At 39.1% G+C, this 21,643-nt stretch overlaps 2 protein-coding genes across 2 annotated transcripts in view; one reads left to right on the top strand and one right to left on the bottom strand.

Moving 5' to 3' along the window:
• The window catches only part of LOC104293203 (NADH-cytochrome b5 reductase 2), a 22,000-nt gene extending 716 nt beyond the window's left edge, over nucleotides 1-21,284 (top strand). Inside the window, exons 2-9 of the mRNA XM_009892694.1 lie at nucleotides 934-1,006; nucleotides 3,066-3,172; nucleotides 4,177-4,306; nucleotides 5,821-5,904; nucleotides 6,421-6,506; nucleotides 7,351-7,450; nucleotides 9,224-9,425; nucleotides 21,176-21,284. Coding sequence (XP_009890996.1) covers nucleotides 934-1,006; nucleotides 3,066-3,172; nucleotides 4,177-4,306; nucleotides 5,821-5,904; nucleotides 6,421-6,506; nucleotides 7,351-7,450; nucleotides 9,224-9,396 — 753 coding nt within the window. The 3' untranslated portion in view covers nucleotides 9,397-9,425; nucleotides 21,176-21,284. The remainder of the gene's footprint in view (nucleotides 1-933; nucleotides 1,007-3,065; nucleotides 3,173-4,176; nucleotides 4,307-5,820; nucleotides 5,905-6,420; nucleotides 6,507-7,350; nucleotides 7,451-9,223; nucleotides 9,426-21,175) is intronic.
• Nucleotides 12,807-21,643, bottom strand: part of PPFIBP2 (PTPRF interacting protein, binding protein 2 (liprin beta 2)) — an 88,989-nt gene continuing 80,152 nt past the window's right edge. The window contains exons 18-28 of the mRNA XM_009892695.1: nucleotides 21,127-21,265; nucleotides 20,311-20,439; nucleotides 19,573-19,723; nucleotides 19,280-19,391; nucleotides 18,668-18,756; nucleotides 17,616-17,738; nucleotides 16,810-16,935; nucleotides 15,775-15,963; nucleotides 15,240-15,410; nucleotides 13,574-13,639; nucleotides 12,807-12,878 (exon numbers count right to left, since the gene is read on the bottom strand). Coding sequence (XP_009890997.1) covers nucleotides 12,807-12,878; nucleotides 13,574-13,639; nucleotides 15,240-15,410; nucleotides 15,775-15,963; nucleotides 16,810-16,935; nucleotides 17,616-17,738; nucleotides 18,668-18,756; nucleotides 19,280-19,391; nucleotides 19,573-19,723; nucleotides 20,311-20,439; nucleotides 21,127-21,265 — 1,367 coding nt within the window. The remainder of the gene's footprint in view (nucleotides 12,879-13,573; nucleotides 13,640-15,239; nucleotides 15,411-15,774; nucleotides 15,964-16,809; nucleotides 16,936-17,615; nucleotides 17,739-18,667; nucleotides 18,757-19,279; nucleotides 19,392-19,572; nucleotides 19,724-20,310; nucleotides 20,440-21,126; nucleotides 21,266-21,643) is intronic.

A 21,643-nucleotide genomic window follows, 5' to 3' on the forward strand; every position in this document is an offset into this window, starting at 1 on the left:
TGCGGGGGTCCTGCCGGCCTCTGGGGGGCTCATCGGCCGGGCGGGTGGGGACGGTTGGTCCGTTGGGGGGGCCTGAGGGGCGGGGTTGGTCCGTGGAGGGGTCTGAGGGGCGGTTGGTCTGTTGGCGAGGGGAGTGTCTGAGGGGTGGTTGGTCCGTTGGGGGTCTGAGGAGCGGTTGATCCGTTACTCTGTTGGAGGTCTGAGGGGCTGTTGGCCTGTTGGCAGGGGCTGTCTGTGGGGTGTTTGGTCCGTTATTCTGGTGAGGGTGTGAGGGCCTGTTGGGCCATGTGCGAGGGATGTCTATGGGTGTTTGGTCCGTTATTCTGGTGGGGGTCGGAGGGGCGGTTGGCCCTGGGCTTCAGGGCCAGAGAAGTGCACAGAGCCCTCAAGGGGCGGCTGTGACTGCCACAGCCGCGCTGCAGTGTTTGCCTGGCGTAGAGCAGGATTCTTAAAAGCATTTATACCTACACTATGGTATTACAGGTGTTTCAGTAGGAGGGTAGACTTGTTTCTTTGCATGTTTAAATCCTAGTTTAGAGCTGTGTTTCACCCTTGGTTTCTGTCCATGTGCATCAGTGAGAAGTAACCCCAACAGCCTGTGCTTCTGCACGCCGTGTCTTGCTGATCTTTGGTCACAAATTATGAAACGTGCTCGCTGGCCTTGGGCAATACAGGGTTTCCAGATTTTCTTTATGTAAAGGTGCTGCAGGGATTGCGCAGACAGGCAAAAGTCACTCCTTCTGGAATTAAAGAGGAAAAGACTGTTTCTAAAACTTCTGATCTATTTAAACTTTATTTTTCAAAGCCGTTTCTGCTTCCCTTCCTAGTATTTGGCTTGCATGCTAACTAAAGCATAACGTGTTGAGTAGAGTTTGAAATTCAAAGCAGTGGTGATGGTGATCTCATTCTGATTTTGTTTGTTCGGTTTTTTAGGAAATCAGTCACGATACTAAGAAATTCCGATTTGGGCTACCTTCACCAGATCATATATTAGGGTTACCCGTAGGTAAGTATTAAAAACACTTTGTTACATATATTTCTGGTTTCAGGATTTATAACTGTAGTCATAGTTCTTGGACTTCTGACTGTTTGGGAATTTAAGGCTCAACAAAGCAAGGAGTTAAAGGCTGCATCTGAATGCTGCTGTGTCAGGGAGAAATGTCAGATTTCCCAAAGCCTTGTATTTCTGATCGGTTGTGTGCGCTTTGTCTGCTTGTGTTAAGTTGTGTGGTGCAGTTTAGAGCAAGAACAGTGAAACTCAACTAAGTCTCATGAAATTAATCACCAGTCAGCATATAAGCAAGAATGGTACCTGTCAAAGCTTTTTCATATTTCTTACTTGCATTCTACTTCCATCTGGTGCCCTCAGTTTATTGTTAACTGCCCTCATGCTTTTGGCAAATAGGGTCACACTTGTAAATGAGAGAGAGAACAACTCTTCTGCCTGGGAAGCTTGTTAACTATTCCGTGCAGAACAAAGGCAAAAATATAACTACTGTGTACACAGAAGGTGCTGAAATATTCAGAGCCTTTTCTGTGTATGCACTTCCTTTTGGTTTACATACATATGCGTACAACTTTGTCTTGCTTTCTGTAGCATGAAGTTTATTTCAGACTAGGATTGGCACAGTCTTCTTTCATGTACCCTGCAAAACTGTTGGCATTGAACCTTGGACCTTGAATCAGTGGGTAATCTATGCAGGGGAAATTCTCCCTTTCTGATCTGCAGATATGGCCCTGTTCGTTCTGTACTGTGTTTTGCAGTTTCCTGTGCTGTATGGCAAGTGTCAGGGTCTTTCCTGTTCCATGCTGTGAGCACATCCTTCTCGTGTGCTGCCTGTCAAGGGCAGCAGTCTTTCTCCAAATTCTGTTCTGGCTTGTATGGGAAAGTGTAATTGAACTGTCCACATTAACTAGACAAATGATAAACAAATTGAGATGTACCATGCAGTGCTTGTGTTTATACAGATTTATTCTTAAGAATTTAGGAATAAGATCCTGAAACTGTATGGGCCGGATTACTTCCTGGGAGATTCCTGCCTTCTGGTTTTTACCAGGATCATTTTGCTAAAAATAAGTGTTTTCTGCCAGCACTGTTTCTGCTTTTTGTTACATACAATTCTCTAGATTAGTACTGTCTGGCTAAAGAGACTACAACTACTCTTGGCAAGGAGTTTCAGTTCTTTTAATCAGCAGAAAGAAACGGGTGCCTTTTAGAGTCTACGTCTTGGAGCATTAGGTTCGGCAAAGAGCTCTCTGTGGACAGCAGCATCCAATGCTGTAGAAGCTGCAGTGTTATGGAGGCTGGAGTTATGGAGAAGGAATATGGCCCAAGGCTTTGTTCTTGATGTCTTGGTGCAGAATCTCGGGGAATTCTGCTCTGAGAGATTGCTGCTATTAAACTGTAATACTTATTTGCCTGTGTGAACTGGTGTATCCTTACTTCCACTTCATAATTACAAGAGGCAATGGGCACAAATTAGAACACAGGAAATTCCATCTGAACATAAGGAAAAACTGGAACAGGCTGCCCCAGAGAGGTGGTGGAGGCTCCTTCTCTGGAGATGCTCAAAACCTGCCTGGATGCGTTCCTGTCCAACCACAGAGAGGTTGTGGAGGCACCTTCTCTGGAGATACTCAGAACCTGCCTGGATGCATTCCTGTCCAACCTGCTCTAGGTGAACCTGCTTTGGTGGGGGAGTTGGACTAGATGATCTCCAAAGATCCCTTATGATCCCTGCCGTTCTGTGAATATGAGAACAGCAGAACACAAAATACAGAGAACACTTGAAAATGAGCAACAAACTTTCTAGATCACTATTTTACTATAAATTTCCTACTTTCCCTGTATCTTATCTTTGGTTCTGTAATGTACCGTCTCGCCTCAGTTACCCTGCGGTCCAGAAATTCTTGCTGACAAAAGAGAATAGGCTAGATGTTTTATACAGCATTTATATGGCAAAGATTTTCTCCATGATTGCTTGTTACAATGCCTGCTTTTCTTGCTTGTCTTGTCATCCAGGGATGAAAAAGTAAATGAGCAGATTTTAATTCTTTCTCCCTAGGCCAACATGTTTACCTTTCTGCAAAAATCGATGGTAATCTGGTGATTCGAGCCTATACCCCGGTTTCCAGTGATGAGACAAAAGGTTATGTTGATTTAATTATAAAGGTAAATTTTGGTTTCCTTTAATATAGATAAATTGCTACTGGAAGGAAGGAAAGTACTTCATTTTAGTGAAATAGAGAGTTTATTTTGATTGATTTCTTTCAAATAGGATGGCTGCATGGCAGACAACTCATTTCACATTATCCTTGAATAGTAAGTTGTATCCCGTGTATCTGCTGTATGTCACTGAGAGACAGCAGAGGCAGGGAAGATGGAGAAAAGGAATCGCTTCCTTGGCAGTACTGCAGGAACTTCCCTACTATCTTTTTATTGGCAACGCACAAATAGCAGTCACTTTCCCTCAAGCTGCCTATGCTACTTAGTAGTTACCGCTAATAGTCAATAAGAACTGCTATCTTTGGTGATGCTACAGAGATTGCAGTTATATGTCTGTAAGCATCAGAAGTTGTGCTAATGTGATTAAGAAAATGGGATACAGAAACAAGGGAAATCCTTTAAGCAGGATGATTTGATCACAGAACTTCTGGTTTTGCTAATCCTTTTCTATGATAGAGTTTGTCCTTAAGCAAGAATCTGGCTTTTTTTTTTTTTTTTTTGCATGCTCTTATGTTACAAGTATGGTGAATTGTTATTAACTACTTAATATTTTTGTGCTTTGAAGGGTGAAAAAGCTACCACATGGCTGTAGTCTCTGGGAGAGTCTTAAAAGATGCATCAATGCTATTTTCAGAAGGAGCAATTAAAAAATGGGGTGACATAAGGTTCTTGTTGGAGGGACAGTGAAAGGAGGGCACCAGTATGTAAGCTGCCTGCTGCCTATTCTTGTTAGCCTGTCTGTTTGCAGAGAGCATGGGAACATGTGCAGGAGAGAGCATTGTACTTATTTTGGCTGCTTCCTGTTGCAAGGCACAACAGATAACTTGAGTATTGTCTCAATTGCTTTCTCAGATGCTAAATTTCAGACCTGCAATATTGTATGCTACAGTTTGTAATATTTTCTTCAGGAAAGCTAGTGGTTGATATGATACAAATTACTGTTTTTACAGGTCTACCACAAAAATGTGAACCCCAAGTTTCCCGAAGGTGGGAAGATGTCCCAGTACCTAAATGACATGAAGATTGGAGACATTATTGATTTCAGAGGCCCAAATGGGCTCCTTGTCTATAAAGGGTCAGGTACTGTGACATGAAGGTGGGAGAGCAAAAAGGAGGAATTTTTATGGGTTACTTTCAGAGGTGTCTTATAAAATTTCACAACTTTGTAAAGAGTCTTTTTTTAAAAAGTGGAAAAGATAAAATCCACCTTTCCTGGTCTTGACCAAGAGCTCATCAGAGTTGATACGGTGTGAAAGATTACGTTATGTTTACTTTGTGTAAGGAATAGCTGGTTATTGTCACTCCTGGGGCCAAATAATTAAATCTGAAAAAATCACTATTGCATTATATAGCTGCGAAGGCTGCACTGGAAATAATGCCTCAGCTATACATATGGAGGGAGATGTTTCAGATGCTGCTTAAACGAGGGAGGTTGTGGCCTAAAATGCCCTCTGAGAATCTCAGTGTTGTTACTGAATAACCCGCTGACTGAGAGCCAGCTCCATTGCATGATTAAACCAGGTCTGAGTGGACTGGGAGGACGTAAGTTCAGAGAAGTAATCCTCTTTCAAGACGCAAGTGAAAGATTTTTCACTGATCTTGACTCAGAGGGACTGTGCACTTAACTCTTATACCTCAGGGGTATTAAGTGCTCAGCGCTTCTCTGGATCGTGACCTTTTATGATGAGTAATATGCTGATGAGGCTGTTATATCTCAGAGGAAACGTGTGATGCATGTTTTACAAACATTCCTTTCTGCTCTGCTTTGGCTGCTATAAAGAGTAGTAGCTAGGAAAGCTTGTTACTAGTTACAGATCTCTTAAGATTGGAATATGTCAAGTGCTTTTCATATAGAATACTTTTCATGGGCTTTTCATTTGGGCTTGTTCTTGGAGAATAATTCAATTGCAAACTGGTTTTGTGATAGTTCTGAAGCAATGGTATACGCAAGTGTGGAGCAGAAATCGGCAAGGTCTTCTCATCACAGGATACTAGAAGGTAGTCACCTATCTACCTGACTGGTAGTGTCTCGCACTCTACCTGCGAGTGTCATGGGGATCTCATTAACTGGAAATGAATTACAATAATGAAGTGCTTGATAAAAGTATGCAAGGGTCCAACATTCCTGATTCTAATCTTTGTAGGTGTTCTTGCTTGATGCTGGTTTAATTACAACTCCATTGAACTTGGACACACCCAAATGGCTAGATACATGGTGCAAGCGAGGATGATGAAGATGGCCTAAAAACCTGTTTCGCTGTAGCAGGGGCTGTGGTTACCTTTAGCTACCACTAACATTCATAGTTGCCAATCTGTGTTCTAGGCAGTGATGTGGGAATTCTCGAGTTTATTATAAAAGACGTTGAGTAGCGGGGAGGGAGTAAATCAGTTGTTCAAAGTTAGGATTGGAGTTTACAGAGACAAAGAAGTTTCTACTTTTTGCGCTCAATGCTGTGCTGATCTGGAAATGCATTTAGCATTTCCAGAAGATCTGTCCCAATTAATTGGTAGGCTGTAGTAGTTTATGCCCATGGAATTTGTATCCATGTTTGTTTGGGAGTTATTATACCTATATGTTTGAATATTTCTTCTAGGCACCTTTCTTATCAAGCCTCATAAGAAGTCTGAAGCAGAGAAAAAGTTTGCAAAACATCTTGGGATGATAGCTGGAGGAACAGGTAAAACTATTTTCATCATATGGAATGCCTAGAGAACAAAGACGTCTTCATGGATGCACGTGAGGAGTATCAAACACTGTAGTAGCAGAGCACTTACATCTGTATTTCTTTTCATGAGTGTTTGGCAACACTGAGGCTTTTCAGTGGCTTGAGCTCAATGGTGGGAGCCAGCAACTTCAGAGTTTTAATCTTGATTTACCGTATGACCTCAGAGAAGTCACTTCATCTCTCTGACCTTCAGTCTCAATGACAAAAAATATTTTAGGAGAATGTCTTGAGGGTAAAATTACTGTATGTGATAGAGAATGCAGCAGAGATCAAAGTATTGTGGTTTTGTTTTTGTTTTGAAACAATTTGTAATAATAGAAACCGCCAACCTCTGCATTTGGCATGGGTTGGAAATTCAGAGGTACATAGCCCCATGCAAACTGAGCTCCCACTGAAGGAATTCACCATTAATATTGAAAATGCAGCCATAGAAATACCCGTTTTTTAACCACTTTTGTTTTTTAACAGGAATAACTCCTATGTTGCAGCTGATTCGTCGTATCACAGAAGATCCTAAGGACTCTACAAAATGTTATCTTCTTTTTGCCAATCAGGTGAGTATACTGACTCATCTGTTTGTCCTTCTTTAATGGCCTACTTTTCTTGCTGGCCTTGGAGCTTTATAAACTGATTGGACGTCGATGCCTGGAGAAAATACTGCTCTGCATGTTTCATACCCTTCCAGTGTCTTTGGGCTTGTGTTTTCACCCAACCATTTATAAGAAAATATTACCTGACATAGAACATTTAAAAATGATCAGTATAGGGAGAAGCAGGAAATGGTTATTATGTAAGGTCTTAATATATTTTCTTGGGTTAAAATAATTTAAGAAGGAGAAACTGAATAAAAGAATTATCCATAAGGCCCTTTATCAATATTTGCGTGGTGCTGGCATAGTTCCCATGATCTTTTTTTCTTTTTGAAGATGGCTTCTCATACTTCCACCTGTACTCCCTAATTCCTATATTAGGGAATAAATAGTGTGAACAGATCCTGATCCCTCTACTCATTTTACTCCTTCACTGATGTCAAGGAAACAGGATTTTGTTCTGTTAATCTGTTGCTGCAGTTAACCTTCACCATGCTGGTACAGGGCTGTATTTGCCAGGGTCAGAGACAAATACACCTACCTGTGATTTTAGCCTGGATTAAAAAGTTATTCAAATTGCCATCTTTAAGACAGTGTTTAGGTGGCTATTAAGTCTCATAATTTGTTGTTCTTAATTTGAATTTATAGAAGCTTGTAGTGATAATAGCATATCATGTAAGGCCGGGGGGGGATTGCTTTCTTGGTTTGAATGAGTTACCATTGCATTTGTCTTGTTGAACGCCAGATGAACTCACATTAGAGGGCACCTTGCGATGCTTTGGAGCTAAAGAGTTGTCTTATTTTGCAGACAGAAAAAGATATATTACTGAGAGATGAGCTAGAAGACATTGCTAAGAGGCATCCTGATCAGTTCACGCTTTGGTATACGCTGGACAGACCTCCACAAGGTAGGCTACTGGTACACACTGGAAATGCTTTTGGTCATCACTGTACAACAGTCAGAGTTTCACTCTTGTTCAAGGGGCCATTAGTATCCAGTCCTCTTGTTTTATACTGAACAACAAAGACACCCCCAAACTCCTCAGAAACAAGCCTGACTACAACACCTGTTTTGAAAAGTGTTCTAAACCAGGTGGGCCTTAGAAAGTGTGAGCCAATAATCTCCTGTTGAGTCAGACACGCGCTACTCAGTGGATTTTCATGTATTTCAGGATATGCCTTTTTTTTTTTTTTTGACTTTTCAGCAAAAGTTACAGCTCTGTTTTGGGCTATCTCCCAAATCAGGTTATGTTAACATTTAGTTGGCATTAAATTGCTTAATACCTGTGAGTAGTACTGCACATCTTTGTTTTGCAGCAGCTCTGGATTAGATTCTGGTAAAGCAGAGCTGCCATGTGTCTAGATTAAGGCATTAAATGTAGGCTGGTGTAGCCCTGAATTAGAAATGGAGGGAGAGGTTGAACTCTACTGAATCTCCTTTGAAACCTGAGTATTCGTGTTTGTTGATGTTGTAAGTGATCTGAGCTTTTATTTAATAGACATAAGAGCCAAACTGAGTCAGATCAAAGTTCTGTCCCTGTTGTCAGCAATAGCCATGAGTAGATGGTCAGAGCAGAGTAATCTGCAGGCCTTGATACTCTTCCAGTCTTTAATATTTCTGAGTTCTGAGCCAAATGTATCTCTACAGCTATAGTAACCCTCAGTGGACTACTTCTGTATGAACTTACTGTGTATCCTTTGGAGCCCGTGTGAGCTTTTAGATCTGTTAGTGACATAGAATTAGCACTTTTGTGTGAAGAATGACTTCCTCTGGTTTGCATTTGCCTTTAAATTTTTGTGTTGGAAGAGACTGTGACTAGGTGCCTGCCAACTCTCTTCATGTTACTAATTGTACAGACATCTATCAATCACCCTTGCTGCCCCATCTCTTCTATCCTGAAGTTTGCTGGTATTCCCCCCGTAGCAGTGATCACATACCTTTGCTTATCCTTGTTGTCTCAACCTTTTCCAGCTCCACTTGAGCTGAGCAGGCCAGAACTGAGCAGCAGAAGCCAAGATGCAGGCAAACTCTGTATTTTTAATTTGATGGGGTGTTTCCTTTTCCTTTCCTAAATACTTAACATTTCATATGGCTTTTGACTGCTGCTGTTTTCATAACGCCAGTATCTTGCTTCTGATAAATGAGCTTAATGCACATGTTTTTGTATGTGAAGGTAGGATTATTTTTCCTACTTGGCTCACTTTAAATGGCAGATGCATTCAATAATATTACTGCTTGAAATCATTTAGCATTTCTTTCCTTTTTTTTTTCCTCATCATTTAACTACATTGCAGAACTTTTGTCACCTCATCACTTGATCGCTTTTCCTTTTTTTTTTTTGTGTTGGATGGCACAGATCTCAGTACCCCTCCCTGCACAACTGCCTCTGGGTGACCTCTCTTCACTGAAATAGCTGATTTATTCTTCCTGCGTATTCCTACCTGCTGTCTAGTTTTAAGTGTCTGAAAAACTATATAAACCCATATCAATCAGATCCCTGTTATCCACATGCTTGTCCTCCCTATCAAAGGGGACCATTACGTTTGAGCTCAGTGACAGCTTTAGCCCTATCTTTGCTTGCAGTGATGGCGGCATAACTTTGCGAGTACAACATACGCAGTTTAAAAAGGCTTCAGACTGTACAGAGATTCAAATTAATAGTTTAATTCCTTTGTTTCAGATTGGAAGTACAGTTCTGGCTTCGTCACTGCAGACATGATTAAAACCCACCTCCCTTCCCCCGGCAGTGAGACACTTGTTCTCATGTGTGGGCCACCACCTATGATTCAGTTTGCGTGTCAGCCCAACCTGGACAAACTCGGCTATCCCAAGAGCAGTACATTTTCTTATTAACACTGATCACGTCTGATACCTTTTCGTAAGTACACGCTGCATATTTTCCTACAGGATCAACTGATATATAATTGTGCAGTATTTTGGGGGTTTTTTTGTGTGTGTTTTTAAAAAAGTGTAATTGGACAGGTAGGACAGAGATAAAACTACTTGTTTGTTAACATGGGTATGGAATGGCAATAAAACTGGCCTAGGATTATTTAATTATGCTCTATTGGTAATTCATTTAGTGCGTCCTGGGGGAAGGCGAGTAAAAAGAACAGTCTTTTTTTTTTTTTTTTTAAAATGCTATTTTACAGCCTTTTACCAAGGACTAAGAAGTCAAAGTATGCTATTGAAAAAGTGAACAGAATTTGGGTAACGTGCAAATTGCTTATTACTGTAACAGATATTATTCTTAGTGTGAAATTTATTTGGGACGATTACATAACTTCATGCTGTCTTCTAACAACCTTAGCTAAACAATCACTGCCAACTGTATATGGAAGCTCTGGGCTGCATATACAGATGTAAATATCCAGTGATGTTACAGCATTTGAATGTCATCCTCTTAAGTGTAGTGTTTGCTCTTTTGGCAATTTTCTGAAATTTCCTTTGCTTATGAGAAAACATGCCTTCTTACTTCCTACTGTAAGCTATGATGTGTGGATCTTAAACTCAGCTAACGCCTCAGTGATTTTACCACATAGCATTTAATTCTTAGTCTTCAGTGCCTGAAGTACTGCATGTTCATTTCCAAGAATTAGTTTATACTACATTTGTTTTAAGGTCTGACAAATCCCTGAGCCAGAAGATTTGTTTCTTCAGATGCTAATGAATATGTTTACTAAATATTTTTATTCACCTAAAGGAATCTACTAGTTAAAAATTGACAGAGGGGTTTTGTACTTCATCTGTTACCTTTGTAGCAATAATGCAAAGACAGACACAAAGATTCAGACTGTGATTCTGTCCCTGATCAGAGATCATCCACATGTGTTTGCGTTAGAATCGTTCCACAGTCAGTAAGGGATGGAGGAACATTCAGAATTTATTCATAACAGTCAAAATAAGCATTTTATGCCTGTGTTATGCTAATTAGGATTTCTTACTATATATATATATTTTTAAAAAAATCAGTAATTTTATAGATTGACTATTCACAGCCAAGTTTGCACAATACCACACTGAATTATAAATACATCATCAAAAGAAATCTGAAAATCAGCTTGGAATATCCCAGTGATATTAAGTCTGCCTCTGTTAGAGCAGCTATCCTATTTGTAGTGCTGTTATAAGTCTGCTGGCTAATTAACTGGACAAAGTATTTCAAATGCCCATAGTATATGACCTGGTCACTAGTGTTGATTGATTGCATTGCCAGATTAGAGATGTACTTGACTGGTAAGTTTTATACTTTTTATTAAGTATTTTTAGTTTGCTGATGTGTAGACTGATGTCTCATTCCTGTGGATTTTCCATTATCACTTCATTGTTAAGCAATTGAAAAAAAAATTGCCGTGGTTTTACCATTTTGGACAATAAAATCACCTGTTTAGCTTCTAAAATCTGACCATACAGTGCAGGTCTCTCATGGAGTGAGGACTAGAATAGGTCACCTTTAAAAAGTACCACTGATAGCTCTTGAAGAGCCCTTGCTGCATATCTGGACAGTACCTGAGATTTCCGCTGTATTTGGGGGAGTTGTGGCTGGGAGTGACCTGCCCTCAGGCTATATTAATATATAAGCCAACACCCTGTAGCCAGCAAGGAGAGAGTACTGCAACCCATCCATATACATACTACGTCTTTTCCTCACAATTGAGCAGATTTCTTTTCCATTTCTTGCCATTTCCTTATTTACTAAGATATCTTGTTAATACCTTATTAATGCACGAGAGGCATATGTCAACAGATGCCACAAGTAATTGCTGCTGTAAAGGAGACGCTTTCAGCCTCGAACAGCCCCTCAAGAAAGTTGTGAGAGGCTGTATTTCCCTCTGTTACAGTGCTGCAGTCCTGCCTGGCTCAGTAGAATAGCAACAGATCTATTTTGTCAGCTATTTTAAAGAAAGGAAAACTTGTTTTGTTATGGTACTTGCCTGATGCTCCTTAGTCACATTTTACACATCACAGAGCAGTAATGTTTGTTTCCTATTGCTAAATAAAGTATTCTATGAAAATCTATCTGTAGCTGGAATGAAAAGAGAACTGAAAGTGAACAACAATATTGTTTACAACATCATCAGTTCTCACACAAATGTTACAAAAGTGTTTCTACTGCCCTCTCCAGTCCTCAGGGCTGTTGCAGACATGTTTAATTAGGTGTAACTGCAGAAAGAAAATAGGCTTATTACCATCCCTGTCTTTCCAAGAACCTGTACTATATTTCCCACCAGCCAGGTACAGGGCTCAGAAAACTTTATCTGAGCCATTTTGATTGTTCAGAAGGTTTATGAGCATCCTGATGCTTGCCTGTGGGGGTCAGTAGTAGCCATTTTAGACAAAATGTCAGTGTACAGAAAGAGGCCATTCAATAGTTCTAGTTAAAGAACTGGATCATGCTGGAAATTCTGTTGTGCTTCCCCTACAGAGTGCAGTGAACACCATTCTTAAAGTTACATTTTACTTTAGTTAAGTGTTGTGATTGTTCCTTGGTTATGAACATCTTCATGCACATGTAAAAATCACACAATGAAAAAGTCACTTTAAATGAAGTACCAGCTTTTGAGTCTATCAGTTTTTCTAGTAGTTTCAAAGTCACATTTCCTGCTGCAGTTGTTCAGCATCTTTTTTTAGTGAACATGCCATTTCGATTGTCCTCCTCCTGATAAAAGCAAGGGCTTGATGGATAGTATGATGTTCTATTCTTCCCATTCTACACTGTACTTAGAGAAAAACAGGGCAGGACATGCGCTAATGAAAGGGACGAGAGATTAAAATCCTTTTATGGGAAACAGTCTCTGGCAAGATTGTAGTAGTTAGTGAGCCATTACCACTGGAGCATCCGTCTGAATTTCTAGGTGGGTCTGATTAGTCCACATTGTACTATAGAATATTAATGATTCCTGCATTACAAGTTAATATAAAAAAATAAAAAATTACAAAAGATCTTTCATGTAACAGTACATAAACACACCATGTAAAAGATGACTGAATAAAAGGGTAAAGCATGTTACCAGTCTTGGCTTTCCAGACTCTGGATATGAGTACCACTTCTCTCTCAGTACCCATTTCACTTTACAAAATATGGAAAATGGCACAGAGGAGAGCTACCTGTAACGTGTTGCTACATCGACAATATAAAGGCTATGTGGCAAGTCTTATTGGCAGAAAAGAGGTCAAGCTTTTCTGTACCACAGCATCAAGCTTCTCCTGGCCACCCCTCTGGACAGGCATGAGGTATTAGTGTTCTTGGTCGTGTTGAAACATCATCTCCAGTCTTCAAAGGTAGGTGTTAAAAACCTGCTGTCATTCAGCATTTCATCTTGGCTTAACATTGTCTGCAAAAACAAGATATGAGTGAGTACGCATATTTAGTTAGAGGCCTATAGTTAAAGAAATCCAACTGTAATGAGATTACATTCACAACAGAGGGGGTTAGAGCCACATAAAATTAAAATAAATTTCTTCAATGCAGCTTTAAAAAAACCTATTTTTTGCTTGAGAAAATTCTGAGAGAGATTTTGTGTGTGAGATGTGACTCAACTATGTTATGTAATTCTTCATTATATCTTTCAATCAACTTTTCGGTTTTTTAAATTAGCTGCTATGGAACCACGCATCAATACAGCGATTTTTTTTGCTTGTTTGTTTGCCATGGACTTATAGCTCACGTAAATTTTCAAGTCTGTACCTCTTTGCTAGACTTTGCTGTGACTGAGGCATTCGATGGTGGTTACTTGCAAAATCTTTGAAGAATTGTTTTAATTTAAGGGGATGAAATATCTGTCATTGGGTCAAAGAGACAGCAGAGTTTATGAAAATTTAAAATAGGCCTAAATTAACTTTAATTTCTAGTGCAATTTAAAGTAATAAAAAAAAAAATTGACTGTGAATGTGCAACCAGGCTGCAAAGAAGTATTTAACTAGAATAGTGACCCACTTACTCTGAACTACCACCAGCAATGACCAGCTTTGACTGAATTCTAGCAGAATACATTTGTGACTTTAAAACAAGAGTGAAATTAGTACATACCGTAAGATGGCTTATGCCTTGAGAAAGAGCCCCTATTTGCATTACTGTTCCTTCTGAATGTTCCATCTGTAAAAGTATTCAGGAACTAGTTCAAATCAGACAGTATGAGCAATTCTATCCACTCTGCATGCATCTTTGGGAAGTATCTGTGCCTGGGCAAATGAAGTTGTGTTATGTTTAAAAGCTCTGATTTCTGCACGTTAACAGAATGCCTCTGTGCTATCAGATATGTGAAAACGCATTTAATGATAGGATGAGTGAATCCCGACTAAGAAGGATTGATTCCATGAAAATTGAGCTGTAATTCACACAAGAAAAGAAAAAGCTTAACTGATACTATCAATCAGTGAAGAGTAGTATTTTTCTGACAGTGTAACACTTAAACTTCTGGTAGTCTTCTTCCAGGCAAGCAGTGAGAGTCCTTCATGATAACAGTCCTACCTCTTCCTACCTATATAAAAAGGTTATCAGCTCTAGAGCATTAAGATTTCACTGCATAACACATGCTCAGAACTCATGCTTGATTGAAAGACCATGCTACTAGAGAAAAATCCTGTTACAAAAGTAATGCTTAAACAACCGCATAGTGTAAGCTGTTGGCTCAAAGTTAATGTGTTCACTTGGTACTCTTAACTGTGCAGGTGGACATCCATACTAAATTATAGTCAGGATTTGGTATTGGCCCTACTTAGGAACATTAGGAATAGTATATTTTGCTAAGGTGTACATTGAAAAAGACAATGGGTTAGACAAGGAACACACATTAGGTGTTAGATGCAATAAACCATGCAAATGAAAGAAATACTTGCACAGTTAGTCTTTTCAATTTTGTGACCATTCTTCTTCTTAGGCTTAAAATGTTTTATCTCACTTAAGGTCACTGGAGCTAGGACAGTTTATCCCAGTTATCTTGTGTGTTGCCAAAGTTCACACAAGCCTCCAGGTGCTCCATTTTTCAGGGTTTACATCCCTTTACACAACAGCAAAGTTGAATAAAATTTGATGGTTTTTAGTCTTCATCACTTGCCTGTATGATATCTAGACACAGTTTCATTCAAATTCACTACTACATAACAAAAGTGAATTATTTAAGTATCAGTTTATTAATAATCTTGGTCATTACTGATGCATTTTTTTCACATATACTGTCTAAGTGTAACTACTCCCCACTGTACATAACGAAAGAAAAAATTCAATTTGATCCTTTGATTAATGTCTGTTAAAAATATACAGTCCACTTTTACTTCAATATATAACTTGATAGCTTTGTACAAATTAGTACAAATAAATTTATTACATTAAAAACCACCCATAAAGATAATGAAAAAAGTAGAGTGCATATGCAGATTATGAAAGCTACAAGTACAAAAGTCTCGTGTCTACTGCAACCTCCGCCTTAATTGTCAAAATACATTGATCTTCATAGTGTAAAGGTGTTATATTCCTGAAAAAGGGCTTGAAGATGGCTGGAGGTTATTATGATGTTGATTAAAAAAATTAACCTGACATTCTTAGTATAGAACTCTTTCCAGTGTCCATAGCCAATACTTTCTCAATGAGTTCATGCGGATGTAGCAAATACTTTGTTATATGCTAACATTTGGTTATTTGCAAGCTTTGGAATGGAGAGGATGAGATGAGAATGGCATCAGTCAGTCTGTCCCACCTGATCCAGTTCCCTATCAGTGAATGGACTAAGTCCTTTGTATCCACCATAGTTTTTCTGAGTACCATTTGCAGCAGCTGGGTTTGTATCCATAGGACAAATGTAGTCTGTTGATTCATCAAATTTCTTTTTTCTTAGGTTTCCAAAATGTGAAAATCCAAGTTTCTTTGGCTAAAATAAGAAGACAACAAGTGTTAAATAAGAAAAATAAGGCTGTCCTTCAAACATTCAAAATACTCTCCTTTTTTACTTCTGCCTTAAAGGATATAGATTCTGAACTAAATAAATTCAATTGTTTTCAAATTGGGACTTACAGTTGATTTTAAATACATTTAAACTGTTCCTTCTACGAAAAGACAGAAGGGGTTGCATGCTTATTTCAGAAGCTGATTTAAACAGATACAACTTAAAAGCTTTGGTATCTAGAATTAAGGAAAATGTAACACTCCTCCTAGAACTGACCTCTCTCTGCCCTTGTTTGTCCCTTATTTTCTTTTTAAAGACAGGGGAGAGGAAATCTGAAAGCAGTACGTACCCGAACTTTGGCAGTGGTGGTCAGAGGTGTATATGCTGTTGACTCCATTATTTCTCTTTTTTCTTGTTGTGCCTCTGGTCCGATTAGTACATTAAAATTGGTGGTTAGGTGGCGTCGCAGCAGGGTCTTTTGAGGCGGAATATTCAGCAGCATTGCTAGTGTGTCACCATTGAAGCGAGGTTCAAGAATCTAGTAAAAAAATGGCAGATTATTTTTATATGGTTAAATATTTGTATTAGTAAGCCATTACAGTGCTTATGAGAGGGATTTCTCATTGGTACTAAGCTAGCTATCTACATTAAACCTTTTATAACTCACTCGTGATATGATACTTGTTAGGGTTTGAACGAGAAATACATGAAAGTAGGCACTAAGGAATGCAGAGCATGATCAGACAAATACCTGTTTATCATGAAATATTACATTTGCTTGGATTGATGAAATTTGTTTTCAGAATTTGCTGCTCTACTTTTACTGCTGTAACTGAGAGTATAAACTTAATCTTGGCACATTTTTTTCTATATCCTTTTTGCAAAAATTCTGTGGCACTAGAGTCACAGTATTTCAGAACTCTGACTTTACTAAGCTGCAAATAGTTCTGAATGTTTTCAGTTAAAAAAACGTCATTCCTGATTGCTGGCAAGACTGCTGCAAGTTCAGGACAGTTCTTTACTTACTGTGGCTGACGATTCTATTAAAACCACTCAAAGAAACAGTGATGCCTTATCAGTAAAGTTACTTTCCCACAGTATAGTTTGGAGGTTTTTTGTAACGTACTGCTGTTAAACACTCATGCACAGCTCAGCTTTGATTATAAAAAAACGTTTTAGCAGTTCCTTTTTTATTTTAGTTTTCCTTTGTAGTAAAATTAAGATGTGTGGATCAGATACAGAGGCTCTTCAGAAGGCCTGTTCATGCAGTCATATTGCAGATGTATTTATTTCCTCCTGCTTGACAAACACCAGATAAAAGGTATTTTATATTACAGTGTCAGATTTATTAGATATGTAGTAAAATGTTAAAAAGAATTCTTACAATCAGGCCACCATGCACTCCGCTTCCTCGAAGATTTGGTGCATATTCTGCCAGATCGACTGACCTGAGCCATTCCATCACTCTGTGATTGGACCACTGAACTACTTCAGAAGGCGAAACGCTATTCTGTTAAAGTAACCAGAAAACATGATGACAATATAGCCTGCATTGTCACAACATGTATCCTCAGTTGAGATAAAAACATCGTTCCTCCTCTTCCTCAAAGAGCAGTATTTTTTTCTCCCATTCTAAGGTATTGCTTCTGTTTGAGGCCTCTTCCAAATGTCCTCTGATGAGATGGCAGGGATAGTCTAGTACAGATGAAACCCCATATATTGCATCAAGTAGTATAACAGTAGAGACCTGCGGGTGCTGGGTGTAAAAAAGGGAGCCTTTTGGAAAAAGTATTATTGTCAGTCTTTAATACTAAGAGAATAAGCTATGCTGACTGGGCAAGGCAAAAACCTTAGTCTCGGAGAGTTAAAAATTAGGACAGGCAAGAAAAAGCATTCACATTATTCTCTTGGAAGTTGAATGAACTTCTTTAAACTAAGCAAATAATTTCTAAAGGGAAGTGTATTCAACCAATAGGTGGTTCAAGCACTTAAAGGAGTCTGTAGATTTTTATGATGGGTGAGGATATGTCACATTCCAGAGCTGGAAGACAGCACAACTACCTGCTTTACAGGTAATTCCCTACTAGCAGTGACTGAGGTATCTCTGTACACTGCTAACTTTCTATCCACTTTGGCTGGAATCGGGTAGGTAGTGCTTGTTTAAATTAATTTACTTAAACATCCTTTTACCTCCTCAACTGGTCTTCTGCGTAGACAGTGGGGGTTAAAACTGTTGACATGCAGCACGTGAATGGCACATTTAATACTCAGATGATGCAGCTGACTGGTGACTTTCAGAAAGAGAAGGTCATTCTGTAAAGGAGAGAGCCTTTTAAGTGGCATAGAATACATACCAGAACAGGTACTTTTCCCAAGAAGAAAAATTTTAAGCTTACTATGTTGTTTTAGATAAACCACAGTAATTATGGTTGAGGTAAAATTAAAGTTTATATTTTAAAGAGGGGGGTTTGGGGTGGGGGTCTTGGGGAGTTTTGTTGGTGGTGGTTGGTTTGGTTTTTTTTTTTTTAAGCATTGCACCATAGCAAGACCTGGCTAAAAAATGAAGGACAGCTCATAGCCTGTTAAGTAAAATCTAGGCTCATGGATAATTTTAAAATATTTGGACTGTTTCTGATCTGGCTAAGATCTTGTGGGTAGGGTCACTGCAGCTAGCAATATGCACCTAACCATGGAACTGCAGGGACCGTGCTCCTAGTAACAAAGTCCCCTTAAGCAGCATAGACAAGGCTGTACTTTTGCTAACAGCTAAATTGGGCATTCTTTTCATAGCACAGTTAACAAAACCAAATACTTAATTATCAAAACCTGGGCAGGGAACCTGTAAGAAAACACAGTGGCTCTGTGTAGTGCGTGGTTTGGTGCTAACATGGTCAGAGCTGTACAAATTACTTGATTTGCTGCTTATCTTTAGTTTATTGAATATTGTTGCTAATGTGGTGTTGAGAACAACACACTCCAAAAGGTGCACGTAAAATAGGTCATTTTACCTTTAATCATGGTGTGCTACATGATATTGAAAGAAAGACTTTGCAGAAGTTAGCTATCCTATACTTATGTATTTATAGTAATCACGCCATTAGACAACACCAATGAGTTACTACTGGTACTATTTCTGTCTTGCAAAAATTCTTTAACTGTTCACATGCAAAGGGAAATTGTAACATTCTTCGCTCATTCTGAAGGCACATTTGGTTAAACAGATGAAAAAGGTTTTAGCTTACCACAGTTAAGTACTGCAACATTCTTCCATCAACTCTGGATTCATGAAACTGGTCTTTGTACTGAGGTAAACCAATATCATCAAGCCATCCTGCAGATACAAGAACAGTGGTGTACTGAAATCCTGATCAGTGAGAATGAAGCCCTTCTTCCCTTCTTGGCTGGGCTGCTTCTGCTGAGGCATTCAGGTAGCTTGTTCTACCTGTTCACCTTTCCAAAGGACAGCCTCTTACTAGAAGCCTAAAAGCAATTCCTACCAAACAGCATTGTGCACAATACCCCTGTGATATTTTACAGATCAGTGAGACAGTGTGAGACTGAGCACATACCCTGTGCAGCATAACATAGCTCTTGTTAGATTCAGCCCTTCCCCCGTTTACTTCCCTGCAATCTGACTGACGGAGTTCCCCTTGGAAGATCATACTGTATAGCTGTATATTTGGATGTCAAGACCAACACAAAAATCCTCATTCTATGGAAAATTTTACTATGTCGAAAGTCGGCACTCTTAAAAAGATGTTTGGTAACTGCTTAAACAAACGTATCAGGCAGCCCATCCGTAGGGGTGGGGGAAATTCCTTTCCAAACAATTCCATCATAGTTCAAACACTTACGTGTCACCCAGATATGATCGAGTTGTGCAGACTTCTCATCTTGTTTTGCATTTATTGATTTAATGGCCAAAACTAATTTCTTCCTGTGCAGTGGATGCTTTATTCCCATTTCCTGCAACAATAACCGTTAACAAATTGTTTGCCTTGCCTCTGGCTCTTTTCATCTCATTAGGTATGTACAAAAAGCGATACTACCTAGTTTGGAAAGGTAGAACTGCCAATTGTTTGAAGGGGCCTGGTTGTACCGAATCAGCACGTATGGTTGCTTGAGAGAAACAGTTACAGATTATTACCTTTTCCATGTCCTGAGGCGTCGCAGTTAACAGTGTATGGCCTGAAGTCACCCACTGCCGTGCAAAAATGACATACTGACCGAGACCAAAGTCCTCAAGCCAGTTACAAACTCTTTCAGTGCTCCACTGAGCAAACGGAGCATTGTAGTCACTGAAAAATATAAGAAATATTTGAAAAATCTTAAAGGAAAGAATTATGGTTATTATCAGAAAGCTCATCATGTGCCAGAAGCAATACTACAGCATAGGTATTAGTGTGCTTTGTTCTGTGCAGTAACAAAAGCCAACAGCCGTTCTCACAGCATATGCCGTGGTACTGGTGTCCGGTTAATTTGGCTGCCCAGCCTCAACTTGTGAACAGTTTTGAGGCGGTGGGGTGGGGGTGTGTGAATAAGAATATGCCATTTTCTATTTGAAAGGAGGAAAAACAGAGTTGCTGAATCCTCATCACTTTGTGGATAGTTCCACAGGAGATGATGACAAGTTTTCTTCTTCTTTAACAAGGTGAAATTTTTGACACTCCAACAGAGCGCTAGCGCTGCAGCCTGTGGTTGAAGGAGTGCAGATAGATAGGTGAACTACTCAGGATACATTTTCTACCAGAGAAATTCCAGTTGTTGTGGAATTCCACATGTAATGAAATATGTTGGGAAAACTGTATTTCACAAGAGGAGGGTTTGGCTATTCAGCACACTTAACAATACCATATGCTGTGCAAGGTAAAGAAGGAACCATTACCTCTTCTGGCCTTTAGTTTCCTTTGATCTGGCTAACCGAGGTCCAGCTGTTGCACGGAGCCCACCTCTTCGAAACTCTGCCAAACCCAGATCGTCTGCTGGGAAGTTACCTGACTGAGTTCTTCTTATTCTTTCAAGACAAGAGTGCCAAGATTGTACTGTTAGCTTGTGACAGAGAACGTCTGTTTCATATGGAAACTATAGTGACAACTAGAAGCTGTATTAACCTTCCTGTAAACCATAAACATCTAATTCAAGTGGTAGCTGAAGAAGTTCCAGGCAAACACTGTCTAGACCCAGCTTGGAGGAAAGAATATTAAAAAAACAACGGGAAAACCCCATCAAGCTCTGCAGAGCAGCCGTAACCCTTCACCCCAATTAATAATCCACACTGGAGGCCAGGCTCGAAAATGTCTGCTGTCCTGAAGCAGATAAAGTGAACATAGTAAAACTCAGTCCCCCTGCTTTTTGTTTCGTCTGTTTTCTCTCATTTTTTACCTGATGGCTTCTGTCATTAACAACTTACTATCATTTAATTTTCCATAACTAATGAAACTGTTGGCAATTCTAAATTATTAGCATTGTAAGATGACAGCAGGGTGTCTTATTTCTTCCAAGAGCATGACATTCTGAAGACTACCATCCATTTTTCTACACCCACATGTACATAGAGACACACCTGTACAGTCACAGAGCTGCTTTTTCTCCTTTTCCTGAATTTTACATTATTCTTGCTGCAAATATAGCTTTTGCTAAGAACTGGATTCATTCTCAGCCAAAATGCTTTGACAGGGAACTAAAACAAAAATTATCTTACTTTCCCCAGATTTTCTTGATCCCTTTTGGACTCTTTCTGTTTTCTGGAGACAATGGAGACTGTGGACCTGAATCTGTTCCCGAAGAAAGAGGTGAAAGGTCATCCGAGACTACTGTACCATCTACGTTCTCTGTTTCTCCTGGGTTAAGAACAGTAATACAGTCACATTTTATACTAATTAGTTACAAAGTTGTTATCTTGGAGACTAATGTTTAAATACAGACCATAATAAAAAAGTAAAGATATCTATAAAATTGATCTTGTATTAAAAAAACCCTATGCTTAGAAGGTAAAAAAAATAGTAGCTATACATTTGATTAAAAAAAAATTATAAAATATTTGGTAAAATAGTATTGTTATTTCAGTAATTTCTATTTAAATGCATTATTTTAATTAGTTCAAAGTCTTCAGCCTATTCTTAATACCAGAACTCCTCCATCAAAATCAGCAGCAATTTTTCTGTTGGCTTCAGCGATGAATGAAACAAAGAATAAAAGTATCTTTAAAAAATCCCATC

This window comes from Charadrius vociferus, unplaced genomic scaffold (genome assembly GCF_000708025.1).
Source record: "Charadrius vociferus isolate BGI_N301 unplaced genomic scaffold, ASM70802v2 scaffold19, whole genome shotgun sequence".
NCBI lineage: Eukaryota > Metazoa > Chordata > Aves > Charadriiformes > Charadriidae > Charadrius > Charadrius vociferus.